The sequence below is a fragment of the Euprymna scolopes genome, chromosome 42 (genome assembly GCF_053919585.1).
Source record: "Euprymna scolopes isolate OS-2025 chromosome 42, ASM5391958v1, whole genome shotgun sequence".
Taxonomy (NCBI): domain Eukaryota; kingdom Metazoa; phylum Mollusca; class Cephalopoda; order Sepiida; family Sepiolidae; genus Euprymna; species Euprymna scolopes.
The window spans coordinates 30,644,827-30,669,023 of record NC_136523.1 but is presented as its reverse complement, the minus strand read 5'-3'; the positions used below and the strand labels follow the sequence as shown (position 1 = coordinate 30,669,023).

Below are 24,197 nucleotides of genomic sequence, written 5' to 3'. Positions count from 1 at the left end.
AAAAACATGTCAAATACATACGATTTGATTAAAGAAAAAAAAAAAAAAAAAAAAAGACATACAATTTTGACTTATTTTTATTACTGTACGTACAATTTATGTAATGTTAGTTGTTCATTTATCTTCTCTCTATATATAGGGAGGGAGGCCTTATCAACATTTCAGAAAAATTTTCTTTCACAAAAATCTACAATAATAGCAAAAAGAAATAGGAAGATTTAAAAAATCCAGAAGGTTTGAGAACTTTCCAGAAGCTCCAAGAATATGGAGATGCATATGAGGGCGTATAGAAATATCAGCAGCAGATGCTTGAGCACTATACAAATTAGCAAGTGTGCATGGGCTTGCATCAGAAGAAAAAGAAAAAAATAGAACGTGGTTGGAAAAAAAGAGTAGTGTAATTCCGGGCGGGATGGGCATGTGGCTCTGTGGTGGAGGCTGGAAACCTGTAAGCTGGTATTGTGATGGCAGGGTGTTGTTAATCTCATGGCAGATGAAATGAACAATTAGAAAAAACAAGAAGCAAGCATTGTTTAGAAAGCAATGGTAACAAATGCCTTTTGCTAAAACAGAAAAAGGTAGCCAAGTCGGATTTATTTTTGTTTGTTTGTTCCTTTTCGACAGTACCAGAGAGTGTGGTAGTCTGAAAAAGGTGTGAACTGTAATGAACATGGTTCAAGTGTAACAGGCGCGTTATAGAGGTTTCTAGAATATTCTAATACTGAGTGGCACTCTCTATAAAAGGTCTTTGTGCTAACCTGGCAGTTGTTGGTTTGTCAGCATGGTAAGTTCAACCTCAGCTCCAGCATGATTCCAGAGTTATCAATCCAGATGAAAGAATCCTCTTTAATAAAATCTCTTAACAAAAGTAACTTTTTTTGAAATCTTTCTCTGACTAAAGATGCCATGAATTAAATATTTTTGAGATTTCTTTATGTGAATAATAAAACTACTCAGCACACTCTGACCTCCTCCTAATACACTCATCCACCTCCATGCTATTAGGTATTCTGATTTCGTCATCAACTAAAGTAAAAATACTTTTGTTATTGTGTTTCATTTATGCTAAATGATTTTTGTGTGTAAGGATTATATTTATATTAATCACCTTGTTGTTCTAATTTAATTTCTTATTTTGTTACATAATCACATAACAGTATTTAATTTTGTTTTTCTACATTGTGTGAAATTCAAATCAAACTAAGTGAATGCATTTTATGTTGTTCATATCTTTTCCCAACAAAATAAAATGGAATTAAAAGAAAGCAAAACAATTTAAGTAAAATACCATAAAATCAACACAGAAGCATATGTGTAAAAATCAATTGCCCAAATTTATTTGATTCAAGCTATGTTACAAGGAGCAACCACAAAGTATTCATATATAAAGTTGTGGGTAATAAAAAAGTCAAAAGTAGACATGAAAGGTAAGAAAAATATGCAAGAGTGAGACTGAGTAATGAACTCCATTTCCTCCTTTTTTCATTTCATTGCAGCCTATAACACCATTTATTTCATTAATTCAATTTTAGATGTGAGGAACAAGAATGTACTCTATATTGATTTAGAGAGCACTTACCTTCGGACGGACACCGAGGAAACCACTACAATTTGGAGCTCCACAACCACAGATTTTCTTCTCATTTCCCAAACAATCTAGGTTGTAATTAAAAGTTAACTCAGAACCTAAAAAAAAAAAATATAATTTTTATTAAACAATTCTTTTTTTTTAACAATTTATATAAACTTTACAATTTTCATACACAGAGAGTTCTTTTCGAGAATTCTCGCATATCAAAAAATAAAAAAAATCTGCATAATGTGACAGAATGACGTCATATTTAAGAATCATGTCAATTCATCAAGTAGTCATTATTTGTTTATAAACTAGATTTCTGGTTTTGCTCGGTATGAGTACTCTCCATTGCTGACTAAAAAGATGGCTCTAACATGACACAGCGAAAATGATTATAGCCAGGTAAGTGCAGAAGTGCATCTTCACATTTCCAAATTTTCATAAATTGTTTTAAACGGGAGCTGCAAATTTATTTGAAGAAAGAATTCTTTTCTTATAGTACTGACTAAGACCAAATTGACTGAATCGAACAATGACTTTGGACCGACATGAGTGGACGATCAAACCTGTGCAGTGGATAGAAATGGAACACGTTTATATTTAAACAATAGGATTAAAAAAAAACCCAAAAAACTCAAATCATCCCGAGTTCCCTCTTGACTCAATTAGCCTAAGTCAGAAGAATCCACTATAGCTACATGTCTCCTTTTTTCTTTGTCTTCAGTGATACATGGATTTTGACATATTTTTTTCTTCACTAAAACTAACTTTTGCTATGAAAAATGTGTTAGGTTTCTTACAGCAAACAATAGATTTGATCTTGAATTTTTAGAATTATAAAAGAAACCTATCTTCAATTTTTTCTGAAAGACATGAAAACTTAATGTTTCCTTTTTCTCTCTCTATCTGGCATGATACACAAGTGTGGAGTTACTCAACTCTGCAAGATGGATCTGTAAATCATCTAGGATAAAGAAATACTGATGTAAAACCTGTACTTTGCATCATGCCTGTTCGATCATCAAGAAACCAAGCATTGTGGAAGGAGTGAGTGTTGTGAGAGGCAAACAAGGACAGGCAAATATGGCCTAGAATGGAATACTGTTATCACACCTGGGGAGATGTCACTCAGAGAACCGTGTCCTACCATCTTCTATCTATATATATAAAAGGCAAAATGTGTGTGAACATTTCGTGTATGTCTCGCAAAGGCTTCTTTCGCACACACTCCCGGAATCATTATGATCGCTTAGAACTATTTATATACCCGCTAGATAATAATATCTACGATTTGGGAATGCGGGTCGCCTCTACATTTATTTATGTCGACTTTTATGAGATTCGCGCTATTTCGCTCTGTCGCCTGTTTATTCTGCTTTTCAGTATAAACTAGCGAGGGGTACCCGGCGTTGCCCGGGTGTTTGTAGGTGTGTGTGAAAAAAAAAAACACGAAGCCTTGACGCGCATAGTAAAATGTGAAAAAAAAAAAAAAAAAAAAAAAAAAAAAAAAACAGGTGCCTGTTTTTTACAAGTTTAAAAAAAACGAAGCCTCGACGCGCAGTTGGAAAATAGTAAAGTGTGGAAAAAAAACAAAAAACAACAGGTGCGCGTTTTTGACGAGGCGGCGATAGCTATTCAACAGTTAGCATTTTGTGCGGGACAGTTTTTAATGAGGTCAATAAATTGGTTTATTTGTTTTTAAAAACCCGCTCCCTGTTTATTAGGGGGAGCGTCTCGTCTTGAAATGAAAGCTACCGTCTGATATAGCGAAGTCGACATTGACCAAACGTTACTTAGCTCTCTAGAGACCAATGGCTTTCGGCCAGTAATTAGAGTCGAGTTTCCCTTTTTTTTTATACCGAAAACCCGAATGTAACGCGTGCCGATCAGAACATGTCGAATAATTAACGTTTGAAAATCAATAAAATTAAATAGACAGGCGAGCTCCGTAGTTAACTCTGAGATATTACAATTTATAGATGATATAAAAAGTTTTAAGAAGTTGTGAACCGAGCGAGCGCTTCTCTGAAAGAAGCCTTTTGTAGACATACACAAAAAGCGAACATACATACATACACACATTTTCGCTTTTATATATATATATAGACTAGGGGGGGGTACCTGGCGTTGCCCGGGTGTTTGTAGGTGTGTGTAGAGGGGGGAGGGGAATAAGTAATAACCCTGAAATGATGTTAAAAAAAACAAAAAAAAAAAACAGCGAAAATGTATATGGGGAGGGGGGGAAGTAAACTAAAGAATAAGCGAAGTAAAAAAAATAAAGAAACGTTGCCCGCGTGTCTAACGATGTAAAAGAAAAAAAAATAGTTTAGGTCATGAGACTGGATTGAACCCGGGAGCCTTGACGCGGAGGTGAAACAAACTCCAACCACTTAACCGTGTAGGCCAAGAGTAAGAGGAATTGATTATAGTGTTAAAATAAGGCTTAAAAAGCGAGTGAAAGAGGTTTGATTGACAGATAGCCACTAAATGAGGTCATCGCGGGAGATTAGCGTTTATTAAATTACGTATTTCGTTTCCTGTCTAGACATCTCTCTCTCTCTCTCTCTGTTTGCGTATGTCTCTCTCTCTCTCACTTCGTCTTCCTTACTCTAAAGACTGTTACTAAAAAAGAAAATGGTGTCTGGTTGTTTTTTTTTTGTAAAAACTTCGAGCGTTAATATTTTTTGTAAGCATATTTTTTTTTTTTTTTACTTCACATTTTTGGCTTGTTATTTTCGTTTAACTATCGTATCTAACTATTTTTAATGTGCTAATAACTTTGGTAACGTTGTCATAGCATAGACGTTCATAGTTTAGCTTGTGTGAGGGTTACATTTTTTTTTACCGATAACAACATGTTTTTTAAATTCAGACGCTTTAGAGCTTGCTGACGTCAAGATCACGTGACATGACTCAGCGGGTTTTAAATACAAGTTGATCCAAAATAAACGGCCCCGTGTATACTTTATGTAGAAGAGTTGGTGCACGTATTTTTGGGGGCAGTTATAAATCGATTTAAAAATATGTAATGTTTAACATTAAAATGTCACTTTTTTTGTGTTTTTTTCCCCGCTTGTTTTCTTTTTTACTTCGCTTATAACAACCAAACCTGGTCATTGACGTTGTCGTAACGCTTGACGACTTCCGTGCGCGTACCTGTCAATTCGGTTCTTACTTAAATAAATTCAAACATCTTTCAGTAACTTATTCTGGCTGGCCGATTTTATTTTCAAACTTCGCCTCAGGGCTTCGGGTTCGATCCTAGCCCCCCCCCCCCCCCGATTTCTTTTTTATTTAACACCACACACACCTACAAACACCCGAGCAACGCTGGGTACCCCCGCTAGTCTATATATATAAAAGCGAAAATATGCGTATGTTTGTATGTATGAGTGTTTGTATGTCTCGCAATGGGTCGCGGATTTTCACAAGATTGGTATCATTTTAAAGTTCCAACTTTCGCCCGACAAATATCGAAAAATTTGCCAAAAACATTAATTTCTTCACCCTAAAATCATCAGTTTTCTACAGGGAGGGTTCAGCAAAAACCGTCCTCTCATGACAAGTTCGCTTCTACGTATGCGTGGAAGGACAATGAAGAAATAAATGTTACAAAAAATAAAATAAAAGAAAAAAAAAAAGGAATCGAGTTATTACTTGTCTTATGTCCCTTACGATGTAGACAGCATACATGTGGGTCCCTATGTAAACACGGGTAACGTTAAAGGTGTTATGGAGTCCATGAATAGCACGGTTAACGTGACACTGGTAATCGTAATTGTTAGTAATGGAGATATAAAGTGTCTTAAGGGGGCAGTTTATCAGGAACTTGTTTATGTTGGACTTGAAGACATCCAAGTTGTAGTCAGGTGGGAAACAGGCAAATGGAAGAGAGTTCCACAGGCGAGCACTTCTAAGAAAGAAGATTTGTTTATAGAATCTACGTTTTGATTTAGGCACAGATAAAGAGTGGGGAAAATTACTGACGGTGGTTTCAGCTAGACGGATGTTTAGTCGGGGCAGTTCGTCAAAGCAGTTAGAAGGCATTTAGTGAGATTCGTCTAGGAAATATGAAGAGAAAGAAAAAGAAATCAGAAATGAGTTGTGTGTAGAAAACCTTTCCAGAGAGTGTGACAACTCCATGAATAAAGATTGTCTCCACAAGTAAGAAATGCATTGTTTTTTTGTTTTTTTTTGGAACATGCATTTTGGTTCAAGGTCAACGAGATGAGATGGAAGACAAAGAGAACAGAAGGAGAAGGTAGGACTTTCATTACATGCATATATGTTACAAACACCCACAAAAGAAAAGCACTTGCAAAGACACAGACGGTTATGGCCATATCACAATTATATAGACACCACAGACATGAGAATATATACACATCATCATCCTCATCCTCCCCAGGTAACTTTCATGTCTAATGTTAAATTCTTCTTTTTTTTTTTTTTTTACATGGGGATCATCATTTATCAAGGCCTGAAGGCCACTCAGGGATAAGGGTTATTGCGTGTACAGTAATCAATGAGATAGCATTGTAGTAATCATTAGTATTGGGGGTTTTAATTGAGTGTCTTACTTAAGGGGGCGGTTTGTCAGGAGTTTGTTTATGTTGGACTTGAAGACGTCCAAGTTGTAGTCAAGTGGGAAACCGGCAAGCAGCAGAGAGTTCCACTGGCGTGCAGTTCTAAGAAAGAAGCTCTGCTCATGGAATCTACGTTTGGATTTAGGCACAGATAGAGAGTGGGGAAAATTATTGACAGTAGTTTCAACCAGACGGGTGTTTCTCATGAAAGATTTGCGAGGGGGGACGAGAGATTGGAGCTCAGATGAGCACCTGCCATGGAAATAACGATAAAACAAAGACAGGTCTCTTCTGTGGGAGAGAGGTTGCAGGGAAGAGAAAAGGGCATCCCCACTAAACCACAAAGTCTATTTTGTACTCTGTCAAGGAAGGATAGGCTGTTTTAGCAGCTCCTGCGCAGATGTGGCAGCAGTACTCCATCCTTGTACGTACTTGGCTTTTATACAGATAGAGAATTGCATCAGTAGTGAGATATCTTCTGGAGCGGTAGAACGATCCCACCATTTTCCCAGCGTCCCTGGCAACAGTGTTCCATTTCAGATCAGGAGTAAAGGTCAAACCCAGAAGCTTGTCAAAACATGGAGCCTCTCCAAGACGAAAGCCATCCATTTAAATTGATGCCAGATGGGGATCAGAGCGTTGATGATGTAAAGATAGAAGCTTGGTTTTGGATGCATTAAAAGTGACCAGCCACCTCTTCCCCCATTGTACCACGTGCTCAAGATCAGAGGAGAGAGAATTAGAGAGAACTTTGTCATTTACAGCCTTTGATGTGTTGCCATAGATAGTCGTGTCATCAGCATAGATGTCAACGAATGATTTATGTGTTTTGGGAGATCATTGATGTAGATCAGGAAGAGAGTTGGGCCAGGATGGACCCCTGGGGGACTCCAGCATTAATAATGTGGGCCTCTGATTTCTGCCTATCAATCACTACTCTTATGAACCTATCAGAGAGAAATGATTTAATGATTGAGAAAACATTTCCAGTAATACCGTAGCTGGAAATCTTGTGAAGTAGACCCTTATGCCATACCTTATCGAAGACCTTCAATATGTCAAGAGCAATTACCCTGGAAACGAAACCTTTGTCAAGAGATTCACTAATCCTATGTGATATAACCATTAGCACATCTGCTGTAGATCTTGCAGAACGGAAACCATATTGCATGTCACTAAGAAGGTTGTTTCTGTTGAGGTGACTGACTACTTCTTTATTGAATATGGATTCCAACAACTTACTCATGACACACAGGAGACTTATTGGTCTGTACTGAGAGGGAGATGACTTTTCACCTGAATTCTTAAATATAGGGCATACTGATGAGGTTTTCCAGGGTGTTGGAAAGCACTTCTCCTTAAGGCCCCGCTTAAACAGTTTTGTAAGTATGGGGGCAAGTTCTGGTTGGAGCTTTTTCAGCACTATAACTGGAATGCCATCAGGGCCAGTTGCTTTACTGGAATCAAGGTTCTTGATTAGCTTGGTGACCTCACGCACAGATATTTGTATGTTGCATAGCGTGTTGTCTGTTATAGGAGGAAATACAGGGAGTTGATGGTCATTGTCGCAGAGGGTAGAATTATTGAACTGTCGTCTTAAATAATCTAATTCTTACCAGTCTTAATTATCCTTACAAACTCTTACATTGTTCTATCGTCTTTGATAAGTGATGACTCATTAATACATGAAAAACATTTTTTTTTTTTCAAACATTAAAGAAAAAGGAAGAAAAAGATTTTCAGAAGACAAAGAAAGATTATAATTACCTGCAGGTATATCATGCAGGGCGAACAGACCAACTCGTACATCGCCATTGACCATCCACTTTTGAGTTTCACAGTTTGGCTGACAGCTGTGATTCATGAAACGAGATAGATTTCCTTTCGGACCAGCATCTATAATCCTGCACACAGAAAAAGAAAAATTTTCATATTTGATTGAAAGACAAGCTTACACATCCTCTTTTTTCTTTCCGTTTTTAGCGATAAATGAATTTTTACATTTGTTTTATTTTTCCTCCTTCCTTAGATATGATGACATCAGAAGATTAAATCTGAACAGTATAGGGAAATGTGTACAGAATAAGAGACTGAGACTTTATTGGTTTGACATAGAACAATTGAGATGGCAAGGTCACTTGGCAGAGAAAGTCATTTGATCTTCTTTTTATAAATGTAAAATTCTTCCTTTTGTGTCATAAATATTCCAGATTACTGCAAGGCTATTATTTTTGTGATGGGCAATGTATTTTGCATGTAAAAAAACGTTGGTTTTTAAATTTGATGTAAAAATAAGGAGTAACAAAAAAATATTGATAAATTATGATTAAGATGATTAGAGTCTAATATTTTTACAGTAATTTAACATGAACTGGTTGACATCCAAATTGCTTTATCTCTTGTTAGAAGTAACCAATTGTGGTTGTAAGCGTATAACAACCTGCACTACTTCCCAAATAAAGTCGGATAGTTCTGCTAATCTATGTCAACAATTTAAGAAACATTAATGTCAAGAAAACAAAATTAAAAAAAATATGATCATTATATTGAAAACAGATTTTAAATAATAATCATAAATAAAAAAAGATTCTTACCGATTTTTGTCCAACGTTAACATATAAAAGTTGGAAACGTTATCTTCATGAGCTTTTAAGATTCTTTTCTTGCATTCTTCTTCATCAATTAAATCTCCGACATATTCATTTACAAATTGACCCTGAATAAAAAAAAAATTTTTAGTTGAAAAGACATTAATGTTTCGGTTAATGTAAGAGTCCTCACTCGGTACTCTGACTGCAGCGCAATGACAAAACACAACACATTAGATGATTTGCTGAAAGCACAACATTTTAGTCAACATTGATCTTAAGAACGAATCAGTCATGTGGTTCCTTCATCTTCGTAGATTATCTGTTGCAGAAACATGCATGTTTTTTATTTTTATTTTACATTGAAGTCACCACTGATGAAGGCCCGGAAGTCACTCAGAGATAAGAGTTTTGAATCAGAAGCTTTACCGGCCAAGAAAAACTTATTAGACAAGACAATACAGAGTGGAGTTTCAGAGACGTTTGACCCGCCAAACTGAAAATAAACTTGCAAAATATTAGAAAACGTCTAACCTTTGGACAAAGGAAAAGTGAACATAAGGTCACTTTTCCCTTGTCCAAAGGCCAGACATAAATTCAGACCCTTTTTAAGTGGATTTTTTAAAATTTGGGAATCAATTAGTGAAACTCATGTATCTTTATGGAATTTCAAACCAAACCATAACTGTAACTAAGCAACAACTAAAAACAAGCTGGATGATATGCAAGTTATAAGTAGTAAACACGTTTAAAATATTGTATATTACTAGCTGTAGCCGGCAACACGTTGCTGTGGCTCAGTTTGTTTAAATGGAATACAAAAAACAAAAAAGACAATATGTATGTTTATGTTCTCAATATTTGTAGATACACAATATTTTGAGGTGTCCCTTTTTCTGTGGAGATGTAGAAATTGTCTGATTTTCCGCCTGTAGAATACACAAAAAAATATACTTGTCCATGTGAGAAGCAATCAAGGTGTAGATGTAAGTCACACAAATGTAAAAATTGTCTCTGAGCCTTGTTAATGGTTATTACAAACACTAAGTGAATTGTGAAAGGCAATATCTTAAATTAAAATGGTATATCTGTTTAAATAATACAATGCACGTTCAATGCCCGTTCTTCCTGAGGTTGACAGAGGGGAAAATATGAGGGTTTGATTTTACTATAGACATGTATGTGAGCACACACTGGAAAATCTCGTAGATTAAAAAATTTAGTTGATTTTCTTTTTGTATGAAAAAGCAGTGTTTTATCAAAAATAAATTGATAAAAAAATTGAAAATAAAATTGTTTAAAGAATAAACCAACAAAGTAAGTGGGAGACCAATGATAATTCAGAAGGAAGAAAGAAAATGTAAAAATGTTGGAGGATATGCTTAAAAAAAAAAAAAAAAAAAAAAAAAAAAAAAAAAAAGAAATAGTTTGGAAAACTTGCTTTTTTATTCAAATAAATATCCTTATTTTTGCACATTTTTTTGGAGAAAATATATTACTTTGAAATACAATTAATGAGAATATTCGTAAACATTTTGGTGCTTCTTCATTATTGTAGTGAAATTCGGAAATTGAAATATTGATTTTCAAGTGAAACCAATAGTATTGACTGAATTGCAATGTCGCAGTAATGAAAATATCCAAAACTTATGAAAAACAATAAGGTAGAAATTATTAGGGAAAATAGTTTTCAAAGAAATTAGAAATTTGAGCTATTTCTCTTGCGTCTATGTCACATGTCATGTAACAAAACAAACATAGCTAAAATCATTTTTCATTGAATTGTGGAAGACTTAAATAATTGTGACATGACAGTTAGGCAAATAGCATTGCTTTTGTTGAAATTGACAAAAAATGTAAGTAAGTAGTTATGTTGTTTTTTTTAATTAAATATTTTTTGGCTGGCCAATTTCGTTACAATAATGAAGTAGCACACTTTTTATCAGTCGACCTATACAATGAACATAGGATTGAAACCGCTATCTTCAGACAATGCTCACCTGAAACCGTAGAGATTCAACGCCTCTATCGACTACACCACAGGTCCTGGGTTACGGTCCCAGGTAAGCATTGTCTGAAGATTTCAATCCTTACCAAAAGCAGGCCAGACAATAAGTTGGCCAAAACTGTAGCGAGAGAGACAACAACTATAGAAGGTAGTAATTACTGAGGATACAGTTAAGAGACTCAGCATTCCTATCCCGCCGTGAGAAACAGTTGGCCAAAACATGGTGAAACAACAACTAAGAAGATGAGAATAACAGTCCATAAATAAAGAAATAAACATTTAAAATAATCTGAAAAAATATTTATTGAAATATAAAGCATGTTAAACACACAAATGAAAATTAAGAGAAAGTGTGATCTTGTGGCGGGAAAGATACAGGAAGTCATTCTTTATTAGAACAATAGTTTCCCATTACCATCATAAATTGTTTGAAGTCTTAGTCTTAAGCACATATAATTTTCAAAGAGAACTTTCATAAGAGGAAAAAGAAGGCAAGGCGACAAGGACAAAAAGAAAGAAAAACAAGAAAAGAAAAAATGAGAGGAAGAAAGAAAAATAAAATCCAACTAAGGAAAAATAAGAAAGAAAGACGTAAGAATATATCAATTTGACAAAATCAGGCTTTTCATTTATTAAAAAAAAAATAAAAGAAAAAAATAAAACAGCAGAATTCTGCTACAAAGCAGAGTTCACATCCTTAAATAAATTACAGAGACGAGAACTCTGGACAAAAATGAAGGCACTCCAGCAGATAAGTCTTAACCTTCACAGTAAAATTAAAGAGACAAGAAAAGCAAGAAAAAAAAAAAAGTACACACACACACACACAGACAGACAGAGGAAAAGAGAAAGGTGAAATGAAAGTGAAATGAAATCCAGTCTAATAGCGATAAAAAAAAAAAGACTTCAGCCATTTGGCAGAAATCAGCTTTTATTTTTTTTATATGAAAGAAAAAGAAGAGATCAAGCAATTTAAGTGAAAATCAACAACCAACCAACAAAAAAAAAGCAGAATTCTGCTACAAAGCACAGCTCACATCCTTGATTAATTGAAAGAGAACTCTGGACCAAAAAAAGAAAAGTCCATTGCAACTCCTTCCAGAATGAGAGCACTTCAGCAGACAAGCAATAAATGAATTCTTCTTATTCCTTCTACTTTTGCTGACCAAAAAAAAAAAGAAAAAAAAAAAAAAACTGACCTTCTTGATATCTACATTGGTCATTAATCCCCATCCACGTGAGGACGTCTTTGCAGGCACAGACTCTGGAAAGAGTCTCTTCGTGAAGCGTTGGTTTTGACAGCGTTCTTTGGCCGGGCACACCTGGGCATGGCACTCGTACATGAGCATTCGGTTGAGACATTCCGAATCCAATCCGCACGGGTTCTCCATGTCTGGTCGGCATTCACAGCGGGGAATCTCAGATAAATCGGCTTTGTGGATCTGGACATTGCCAACAGGAACATTTGCCTACAAAAAGAACAATTAAAAAAAAAGAAGAAAAAAAAAAAAGATTAGTTAAAGTTTTGATTTCAATGGACTTTTCTGGTATGTTTAACCACAATTTTTAATTTAATGTTTCATGAGGATCATTTTTTTCATTAGTTGCATCCATTCATAATTAAAGGATACTCCATTAGTTGCATCTATTCATAATTAAAGGATACTCCATTAGTTGTATCTATTCATAATTAAAGGATACTCCAACTTAACATCTAAATCTGACCCCAAAGATCGCCATGAGCATGGAATATGTGCCTACATCAAAGATGGCTTTCCATGTGGTTGGGATATCTCCAGAGAAGACCCTAATTTACCTTATATGTGCTTTCGGGTTGTACTAGCTTACATCACTGCATTTATATTTGCCCTCTATCGCCCCTACAACAGTGGGGTTACTATCTTTAAGAGCATATCTGAGAAAATTGACCACATCCTGTCTTTTTTTTTTTTTTTTTTTTTTAATTACATTTTCACCCCAAACAAGGCAAGTTGCCACTTTGGTGTAGGGGGCGGGGCTACTATCAGAGGCAACAACTACTGGGGTACTATGTAGGGATTTGGGCAGCAAGACGTCGGTTCACATTACACTTGAACTTCTGCACGTCAGTACTGTTGGGGAAGCAGGGACCTGGAATTGAATTCCAGAGTGTAGCGGTTCTGGGGAAGAAACTATTAGAGTAAAAAGATCTTTTACATCTAGGGATCTCTACAATGTGTGGGTGGGATTTAGCAGCCTGTTGGGTTTGTCGAGGGTGCTCACATCGTGGGGGCACAAGTGATTGCAGTTCGTCAGAGCATTCACCACTAAAATACTTCGGCTAACATTCATATTTGCGGTGACTTCAATGTCCATAATGTGGAATGGCTGACCCACTCAAATAAAACCGATGACGAGGGGAGGTTTTGTCATGATTTTGCCATTACCTATGACCTCATTCAGATTGTTCACGAACCCACCCGTGTGCCTGATACTACAGGTCAATATGCAAGCCTTCTAGACCTTTTCCTCACAACTTCCCCTGAGCTGTGTTCATGTTCCGTTCTATCTCCTCCGACCTCTCTGTTGTAGCAGTTAAGATAAAAATGAAATCTAATAAGTCTTCAGACGTACCTCTCCACCGTACTGTATATCGATACTCTATGGCTGACTGGGATAGCTTCTGTACATTCATATCTGATCTACCCCTGCATTCCATGTTTAAAAAGGATGTGTCCTCTATAGTATCAGACCTGACCGAATGGTTAATTATAGGCATAGATCGATTCATACCATCCAAAAAATCCCAACAAAAAACCTAACAGCCAGCCATGGTTCTCCCCAGAATGTGCTGCAGCCATTGCGGACAGAAATCACTTTTTCCATAGCTACCAACGTAATAGATATACTGAGACTAAAGCTGCTTTCAGGACTGCCAGAAACCACTGTAAAAGAGTAATAAAACATGCAAGAGAGCTATATGCTCAGTCTGTTAAATCCAAAGTAGCTGAGCAGCGGCTTGGTTCCCAACAGTTCTGGCAAATAGCAAACAGGATCTTGAACAGAAGCGTGCGTTCTATCCCAACCATCATCAATGGACCTGAGGTCATCTCGTCAGCATCAGACAAGGCCAGACTATTTGCCAAGAACTTTGCAGCTAATTCTACCCTCTGCGACAATGACCATCAACTTCCTGTATTTCCTGATATAACAGATAACACGCTATGCAACATACAAATATCTGTGCGTCAGGTCACCAAGCTAATCAAGAACCTTGATTCCAGTAAAGCAACTGCCCCTGATGGCATTCCAGTTATAGTGCTGAAAAAGCTCCAACCAGAACTTGCCCTCATACTTACAAAACTGTTTAAGCGGGGCCTTAAGAAGTGCTTTCCAACACCCTGGAAAACCTCATCAGTATGCCCTGTATTTAAGAATTCAGGTGAAAAGTCATCTCCCTCTCAGTACAGACCAATAAGTCTCCTGTGTGTTATGAGTAAGTTGTTGGAATCCATATTAAATAAAGAAGTAGTCAACCACCTCAACAGAAACAACCTTCTTAGTGACATGCAATATGGTTTCCGTTCTGCAAGATCTACAGCAGATGTGCTAATGGTTATATCACATAGGATTAGTGAATCTCTTGACAAAGGTTTCGTTTCCAGGGTAATTGCTCTTGACATATTGAAGGTCTTCGATAAGGTATGGCATAAGGGTCTACTTCACAAGATTTCCAGCTACGGTATTACTGGAAATGTTTTCTCAATCATTAAATCATTTCTCTCTGATAGGTTCATAAGAGTAGTGATTGATAGGCAGAAATCAGAGGCCCACATTATTAATGCTGGAGTCCCCCAGGGGTCCATCCTGGGCCCAACTCTCTTCCTGATCTACATCAATGATCTCCCAAAACACATACTTAAATCATTCGTTGACATATATGCTGATGACACGACCATCTATGGCAACACATCAAAGGCCGTAAATGACAAAGTTCTCTCTAATTCTCTCTCCTCTGATCTTGAGCACGTGGTACAATGGGGGAAGAGGTGGCTGGTCACTTTTAATGCATCCAAAACCAAGCTTCTATCTTTACATCATCAACGCTCTGATCCCCATCTGGCATCAACTGAAATTGATGGCTCTCGTCTTGGAGAGGCTCCATGTTTTGACAAGCTTCTGGGTTTGACCTTTACTCCTGATCTGAAATGGAACACGTACATCAAGTCTGTTGCCAGGGACGCTGGGAAAATGGTGGGATCTTTCTACCGCTCCAGAAGATATCTCACTACTGATGCAATTCTCTATCTGTATAAAAGCCAAGTACGTACACGGATGGAGTACTGCTGCCACATCTGCGCAGGAGCTGCTAAAAACAGCCTATTCTGCCTTGACAGAGTACAAAATAGACTTTGTGGTTTAGTGGGGATGCCCTTTTCTCTTCCCTGCAACCTCTCTCCTACAGAAGAGATGTTGCGAGCCTGTCTTTGTTTTATCGTTATTTCCATGGCAGGTGCTCGTCTGAGCTCCAATCCCTCGTCCATGAGCACAGCTTCTTTCTTAGAACTGCACGCCAGTGGAACTCTCTGCCGCTTGCCTGTTTCCCACTTGATTACAACTTGGACGTCTTCAAGTGCAACATAAACAAACTCCTGACAAACCACCCCCTTAAGTAAGACACTCTATCAAAACCCCTAATACTAATGATTAATACAATACTATCTCATTGATTACTGTACACGCAATAACCCTTATCCCTGAGTGGCCTTCAGGTCTTGATAAATGGTGAACCCCCATGTAAAAAAAAAAAACATGATGAAACCTAGAATTCATAAATGTTATTTTAGTTTTTCTCAGGAACGCCATAGTTTGTAATATTCTGCAAACCAGGAAAGAAGCCAGTTTAACCTAACCGGGATGAATAGCATTGCAACAATATTAGTAGTAAGCAGTAAAGGTAATGACACAATGTTCGTGTCAAAGAAGCTCGGCTAAAAAGACTCTGATTAAAATTGATAAGTCATTAGCATCAGGATTTGTTATCTTTTCGTTGTCTCTGCATTTAGCATGGTGTAGAATTGCAAATCATTGGAGTGAAAATGGCAATTTGCTTCTGTGCCAAACCTTCTCCAAATTTGAATGCAATCTGTCAGCTTTGCTGCTCTTGGTGTGGAAGGTAAAAAAACTGAAAACCTCTAAGTTAACAATTAGGAGGACTTCTAGAAACCCAGACAATTTTGAAGAAGATCTTTGCAAACTCTATACAAAAGTCAGACTCAATAAAAGAAACAAATAATATAAGTATTTTCTTAAGTAAAAAATAAACAACAAATTATTTACTATTTTTCAACTTCACTTACTTTAATAAATCTAAACGGCGCAGGTTTCTTTCCTATTTTCTCATTTTCCAACTGATCGCGATTTTCTTTGGCCGTCTTCCACAATTTAAATGCATCTGTTGCTTCAGCGATTCCTGAAAAAAAAAAAAAAAAAATGATTGAAAAGAACTGGAAATTTTGCTTGCCTGTGGAATGTAGTGCTGTTGGAAAAACAGCTTGTCTATGGAAATAATCACATGAACGCTGATGCTTAGTTTAAAATAAGATTTATGGTAAAAGATAACAGTCTATCTAATTTGAAAATAGACAGTGTTTATCAGAAAACAGTCTCTTATGATTTTCATCCGCTAAGTTGGCTTCATTAAAGTTAAATGACCCATTAACCATTGTGATCAATAAAGGCCAGGTTTGCGTTTTGAGATAGTCTTATATATGGCAAATCTGGCGGTAGACAATTGCCAAAGACACAGTGACCTTTGAGGCCAACAGATGTGTGAACCTTGAGGAGAAGAAAAAGAAAGAACGTTCTTGAGCCAACACTCCAAATGGAAAGGAAGCTGTGTGAAATGCAGTTCAATGCGATGATCGGCCTTGTCAGCTACCTTCGCATACACTAAAACCCAAAATATGACCGCCATCCTCACCACTGCGGGGTTTCCAAGATTTGGAAGCCCTTTAATCCTGACACTGTCGTCCTTGAACAATCCAACAAGCATAGTATAGAATTGAGGATCATCAAAAATCAAATGAATTGGATCGGGCACTTAGCTGCTTTATGGGGAACTTTCTATAAGAAACTGCGGCATAAATTTACAAAAAAGTTTAAGGATGCACCGAGGAATAACCATAAGCCGATGGAAATTGATGTTAATAACTGGGAAATTCAAACTGGATCAAAACAAAAAGAGAAAATTAATCATTGAAAAATGCAGAAACTTTGGGAAAAGTGTTTTAAGCATGCAGTACTAAAATGTGCTTTCAAAAAGCATGAGGAATGTACAGTTCCTGCCAACTTTCAACAAAAAACTGAAATGTACAATCTATGACAGATTTCTTCTGTCTAAGGGCTTGGTGAAGCATATGAGGTTACAAAAGGTTAGACACATCCAACAATTTTACGAAGATTTCCTGCCACCTAGACCACCCACATTGTTGTAATATCTGTGGACTGGTATATAATCTGCAAATTAAAAATATTAAACTATTTTAAAAATTAAATTTTTGTATAATATTTTTGGCACTTATTCAGAATTCCTGTTATTTAAAAAAATTTTTTTTAAATGTGTATTAAGCATATACTCATGACAAAAAGAAAATATTGTACACCAAAAATCATATAAAATGATCAAGTTGTTCTTTTTTTTAATGAGAAAATCAAATTTTATGTCTAAGCAAACAGCAACAATATCATAAACCATCTTGAAAACAGGATGACAATGATAGATTAAATGAATGTATCTTAATTTCTCCAGTGATATGTTAAATTCTTATTTCTGAACCTTTCTGACAAATTCTCCCCTCTCCCAAAATTCAATTAAAAACAGGAATTTAACAAAGTTTACAATACTAACCAGCTTGAAATATTTTTGCCAGCCCTTTTGTAGCTGAAGAATCTCTGCTCCCTTTATCTCCTTCTTGGAATAAAAATACCCTAAAAAATAAAAGGAAGAGATGAGGAGTCAATGGCTATTAGTGTATAAAGGGGGAAAAAAGACAAGGTTAAGAAATGGATGATGTTGCAATGATGAGTTAGCAGGACTAAACCTGTTGGAACTAAAGTCGCCTTTTGTTTATTTGACCCACTTTGAAATAAAGATTTTTTTTTTAGTTGTTTTGTTTTACCAGACATCAACTTTTTTTGAGTTATTTAATGCTGAATCCAGTAATTTTGAAAATGCAGTTTTTATGCATTAAGTAATTTATATCTCTAAATATTTATAGATTTTATGCTTCAAGTTTTTAATATCTTCAAATATTTGTTTATATGTTTAGTTTGGTTGTTTTATAGAGGAAAATTGTTTTTGTTTTTGGAATTGCAGAATAAAATTGAGTTTTGCAAAGGGAAAGGAAAAAAATAACATCAATGTTTGGTACATTTAAGCTAGGAAGGTGATATCTTGAAACAGCCTGATCTGGTAGCAGCAGATAAAAATTAAGAGAATCAAAAGATAAAAAACAAGAGAAGTGTTACATGATAAAGGCCTGTCCCTTTTTTATGTAAGTAAAAAAATAGGGAATTAGTTAAATGTAAATATGAAATAGGATAGTCAAGGATTCGAACTTGCAAAGCTAGATTTGGAATTGAAAATTCCAATCATAAGTTAAAATAAATACAGAATGTTATTGAAATAAATGTGGAATTGCAATTGTTTAGCTTACATATCAGTTATTGGAAAGGAATGTAATGATGAAATTTGTTCTGTTATAAAAATGAAAATTAAAATAAGGAATTTAATCGTCAATTAAAATTGTAAACATACTTTGTAAAGAGGTTATTTGAAAAATAGGTTACTGAACTCGGCAACGTGACACATGTCATCCAACGTGCTTTATGAGCACATAATGCGATGACGTGACGAGTTCTCAATATAGGTAGAGTTTTAGATGCAGTCCGAGAGAAGAGGAGAAGAGTCGGGGGAGAAAGAGCCGACATTAAACCTCGGAAGCGAAAGGTTAGAGAAGAAAAAGCCATGTAAAGAACTTTGAATTCCTCAAGCGAAATCATGGACCGGTCATGAAATAAAGGACGTCACCATCTTTGTGTATCTGCGTCTTCGTGTTGTGATTCAACAGAAAAGGTATTGTCCATTTATATTATTAGAACTTTGTGAAAATCATTATCTCAAAAATAGGTAAGAAATATGTGTCATTGGTTATAGAAACACTCCCGTCATACAGAACTGTCAAAAGTATAAATGTCAAATCCTCGGTCTATCTATCTATATATCAAATCTCCTCTTATTGTGTATCATATGTATCCTGTCGTTATATATAAGAACTGTCTGTTTCTTTATATATACCCTGTTTATGTCTCCAATATGCTATCTCTTACAACATGAACATCTTAAGACATATGAACACTCAACACATGAACAAACCTAAGACTGTAATCTCTCACTAAGACTGTCTCTATCACTCTCAGAAGACTCTCCTAAGACAAACATGAACAACAATACAAATATATACGCCATCATAACAACACCAGTATATAACATATATACGAATATTTGGTACCTTCAAAGATACCCCTACGTAATATATAAATATTTGATGCCGTGACCAGTAATAGAAGGAAACTTTATTGGTTTATTGAAATGAATAAAGAGTGAAAACGAATAAAGCTGAAAATGGGGACAATAAAATCAATAACAGCTTTTGATAACATCAGAAAATTTGCTTTGTCATTCAATTCCTTGAGAGAAAAATATTTCTAAAATTTCTTTTAGCTTCGATAATTACATATTGAACTTTTATTTTTATTATTTACTATTAATTGAACACTATAGAATAGAATTTTAGAAATCCAATTTAAATAGGACTAACAGGGAGAGCTGATGAACAAATACTCCAGTACTTTCTTTTTATTGCCACTGAAATTGATGAAATTGCCCATTTTTTAATCAAATCAATTAATTGCCTGCTATAGTTGGGGATCCACCGTGGTGCATTGTGAGGAAGCTTCAAATACAACCACAGTGACTTAGTCCACAATACATTGTAAGCTACATTGAACTGTAGAGAATTTACTGTTGACTTTATGAAATTATTTTCCTATAATGGGTTGAATTAAAGTTTAAAATAGAAAAGTTAAGTTTTACAGTTCAATTATGTTCTAAAGAGAAACATTCATTTTGAACATTCTCATTTTATCAGGAATATACTATTGATTTTATACACTGGGCCCTTCTGGTTGTGCGGTGATAAAACTTCTCAAATGCATTTGTGATGTTAGGCTGTATAAGGGTTTGGCTTTGATCAAAACCAGACTGTTTCTTTCTCATTAGGATTTTTTCAATTATCAATACTTATCAGAGGCATTACAATGTAAAACCTAACACTTACAGATACAAAGTACATTTATGTGAAATTTTTAAAAATTGGCCCAACCATTTTGGAGTACATAGGGAACAAACTGTCACACTAAGTGCCTTTTATATATGAATAGATTTAGCTGCCTCTGTGAGAGACAAAATTATGTTGAATCTGAAATAAAATTTATTGAATTATTGAGTTTTATCATGTTTTAAAACGGAATAGTTCTTTGCAACCAATTCTATATGACAAACTGACTCGCTTTCTTTGCTTTCAATTAAAATCTGTTATTTAAAAATAAAAAATGTTAGACAGGTAGCATGTGTGATGTTTTTGTAAAAACTAGAACTAGCATATCTACTAGATCATTTTTTTAGAACTTATACTAATTTCAACATGACATGTAATAGCGTTTTTGCATAAAATGTGTTTGTTTCTGATGTAATAAATATAAGTAGATTTGAGTCTTTCCTCCTACAATATTGTGATTGGTTGGTTATGCCATAAACACTAGCTGGTAGAGACAATTGGAGAGATGTTGAAAGGTACACAGGCCTCACGCTAAGCACTCTGCTTCGTCTACAATACTCATCCATACTGTGACACGATATTAGATTTATTACTTGCACTGAAGCAAGACCATTCAGCAAATTCAACAATATATATCGCTTTACCACTTGATCATATCAGTTTTAAATTCTACTATTCTGCAGAAACACCAAATAAGTTTAAAAAATTTTTTTTGTCAATTTTCTTAAAATCTGTTTATTGGAAGTATTTTAATTTTTATAGATTTATTGAAATTTTCAATTTTTATGAGTCAAAAATATTAAATCTTAACTTATTGTATATTTGTAATATGTGCATGCTTCTCGCCCTAATGTGAAGTACACATTGCCTACCATGCTCGAAAACTTCTTACACCCGCTAGTATCCTATATCTTTACAAAGCCACCATTCGCATACCATGCATACAGTATTGTTCCCACATATCGGCTGGTGCATCTACCGCCGATTTATCCTTCTTAAACAGAATCCAATAGGTTCCACACTGTCAGCCTCTATCCAATCACCGTAATGTTGGATCCATGTGTTTATTTTACAAGTATTTCAATGAAATATGCTCCAACAAACTTGTTGTACTGGTTACTCCTTGACATAAATACCCATCACCAATTTGACATATAGCAAAATCCCACACTTTCACCTTGGAGGTCCACAGATGCTGGAAGAGGTTTTACTTTAATAGTTTTTTTTTCTTTGAACTGCTAATCTTTGGAATTCTCTTGCTCCTCCCTGTTTCTCTTCTTATACCAACATGCAGAAATTTAAACATCTCGCTACACAACTCCCCCTTTAATATGTTCCTATAAATCTGACTCCTAATTCTCAATAACTATTTACATCTCAGTGGCAATGTGTTTTGATTTGGGGTTAATAATAAAAAAATAAAAAAAACTTATTTTTGGCTCTTGTCCAGAATTCCTATGCTAAAGACAAAAGTAAAGAAAAATCTTTGTACCCGTAATTAAACAAAAATATCATATTCCAAAAGTCATGTAAATTGATCAAGTAGTTTTACTTCCTATAAAGAAAATAATTTTTAAGCTATTAATAGGAAATCTTAGGCATACAACATAAATCCAACAAATATGAATTATTGTATTATCTCCTGTTTTTTTTTTTTAAACTGTTTTCAAAACAGAGAGTGAAACAGCCACTCCTTGATTACTCATAGAATTTGATTTTCTTTAAAAATTAAATACCTGATCAATTTACACAATTTTTGGAATATATTTCCGTTTCATCATAGTTACATACATCACAGATTTTTCTTTATTTTTGCTTTTTAAAATATAGGAAGAATTCTGGACCAACAATTTTGTTTATTTTATAATTATTTATATTATAACCAGATGGTGGACCGGGCAACACTGAATGGCCTTGCTTGCTTGGTTAGGAAGCAGTCAGCATCTGGATGGTCCTTTTGACATAAGTTGAGGGTATTTCACATTGTTGGATGTAACAGTGATGATGATGCTAAAAAGAAGAAATCTGTTTTCTTAACAGATAATCAAAATTGCCCCCCCCCCTACAAGCTGGATAGCTGAAGGATCTAAGTTGGAATCATGTTTTCAGGTTGTAAAAATTGGGCACTTAAGTTTTATTTGAGGGACCATTAGAAAATCAAGTCAAGTAGATAACTGTCAAGTGGTCATTTAATTTGTAATTGGCCGTGAAGGTCAGAAAGCTGGTCATCCAGATAACCAATTTCCTTATGGTGCCTTATATAGATGACCTTTGAAAAGACTATCCCACAAGTGATGTTAAAAAAAAAAAAAAGTAAAGACTTAATGGGAGTGGGGATGAAAGCACCCTGGCCCTCACACTTTAGTGATGATAAGAGGTATGGATTGAGAGAGAAGAAAGGGAAAAAGTCCCTCAAAGCCTGAGAAGTACAATCCTTTTGCAGATTGGTTTATGGAGAATAGTGGAATAAAGTTCTATTGATATGGAGGGTTGGTTGCTCTGATTTTACTAACAAAACCTACCAGTCCCCGAGTATTTGTATCTGGAGTTAGAAACGGTCAGAATTTGTAACTACCCCTGAATAATTATCTTGTTTTTGTTATTCTAGTTGTCTTTCTTCTCTTTCTTTGTTTTGAAATGACCTCTACTTTCCAGTGATGCTGACTTTGGAGACCAGAGCTGAATGAATTGCATACTATCTAGCACCGCACGCATGTTGGAAACCCTTGATTTAATTATAGCATTTTATGATTTTATAACTGATGGCTGTGGTTGTGAATTAAATGCATATGTGTGTGTTGGGGGGGGGGGTAACTAACCTGGCTTGATTTGTCCAGTAATAATCATGAGAACCGAAGAATCTGACTGGAAATTCCCCGATTTGATGAGGTTTTTGTTGAATGTTCATTGGCACATTTTTCGGATGACAAATCTCACCTGGCCACCATCTACAACAAAAAAATAAATAAAAGATAATCAATTTCAATCATCTAAAAATTGAACAAAACAATTTAATTTACATCAGATTTATTTTATAACTGAAAAAAATCCTAATGAGAGGTAAGGTCCAAAAGAGAATCTCCAATCTAATAGGTGCCGCACTATCAACAAGCTTTAAACTTTGGTCCATTAATGTGGCATCCCAATCCCTATTTTACAAGTGCTTTAATGGAATCTGTTCTGATGAACTCAAATATGGAGAAAAATATATCTGGAAGGCATAATTACTGAGATTGTTCCGGAGTTTTATTACCTTGATGATACTATTGAAGCACAGGGTAAAGCAGGTGCTAGAAGTGAATGGAGTAAATTTAAAGAACTTTTGACATTTACTAATCAGCAGAGCATTACCATTGTCAATCAAGATAAGAGTCTATCAGACATTGGTATGCAGTGTGATAATGTATGGGAGTGAAACCTGGCTAATGGGGGTTGAAGATAAGTGTTTTATCTATCTATCTGGTCAGGCTCCTTGCTTGAACCAATATGACTCTCTCTCTCTCTCTCTAGATCTCCCTGTCCACAGCAATATATTTCTCACCAGCTCTTGCTTGCTCCTCCGATAGTGACCGGCAAATCATAGATGTCGCTCCCTGATGATAGTAGATATGGTAGGTAGGTTGTCATAAAGTTGATGCTACATGGGATGATCTTACCAGGATATATTTAGCACTATTCATAGCATATGAGTGTATGTATCGGGTGTGTTGCATGGAGAGAAATGCGAGAATTATACACTTGATGTGTCATGTGAGTCTTAAAGATAAGCTTAGATCTGATGAACACGCAGGAAGAGTATATCTGGACAGCATAGGGAGATGTGTGCAGAATGTGAGATTTTGATGATATGGCCTCATTGAAAGAATGGATGAAAGTTTTTGGGTTAATAAATGTAGAACAGTTAAGGTAGCAGGTTGAGCTGAGATCTGATGTCATAAGAGATTTTATTTCAAATGTCTATTACATTTTATTAATAAATAGCCCATACACATCATGGACGATGAACTAACAAAAGAATGACAACTGTTTTCCTCCATGCTCAGCTGCATGATTGAACTA

The 24,197-nt window shown here is 35.5% G+C and overlaps 1 protein-coding gene across 6 annotated transcripts in view; it reads right to left on the bottom strand.

The window, feature by feature from the left end:
- LOC145266986 (histone-lysine N-methyltransferase NSD2-like) overlaps positions 1-24,197 on the bottom strand; it is a 136,816-nt gene that overhangs the window by 8,709 nt on the left and 103,910 nt on the right. For all 6 annotated transcript variants that reach the window (XM_080122829.1, XM_080122832.1, XM_080122831.1 and 3 more), the window contains 7 exons: positions 22,958-23,086; positions 17,648-17,727; positions 16,098-16,210; positions 11,958-12,227; positions 8,757-8,878; positions 7,930-8,066; positions 1,580-1,686 (listed from right to left, as the gene is read on the bottom strand). In XM_080122829.1, the coding sequence (XP_079978955.1) occupies positions 1,580-1,686; positions 7,930-8,066; positions 8,757-8,878; positions 11,958-12,227; positions 16,098-16,210; positions 17,648-17,727; positions 22,958-23,086 (958 nt within the window). The remainder of the gene's footprint in view (positions 1-1,579; positions 1,687-7,929; positions 8,067-8,756; positions 8,879-11,957; positions 12,228-16,097; positions 16,211-17,647; positions 17,728-22,957; positions 23,087-24,197) is intronic.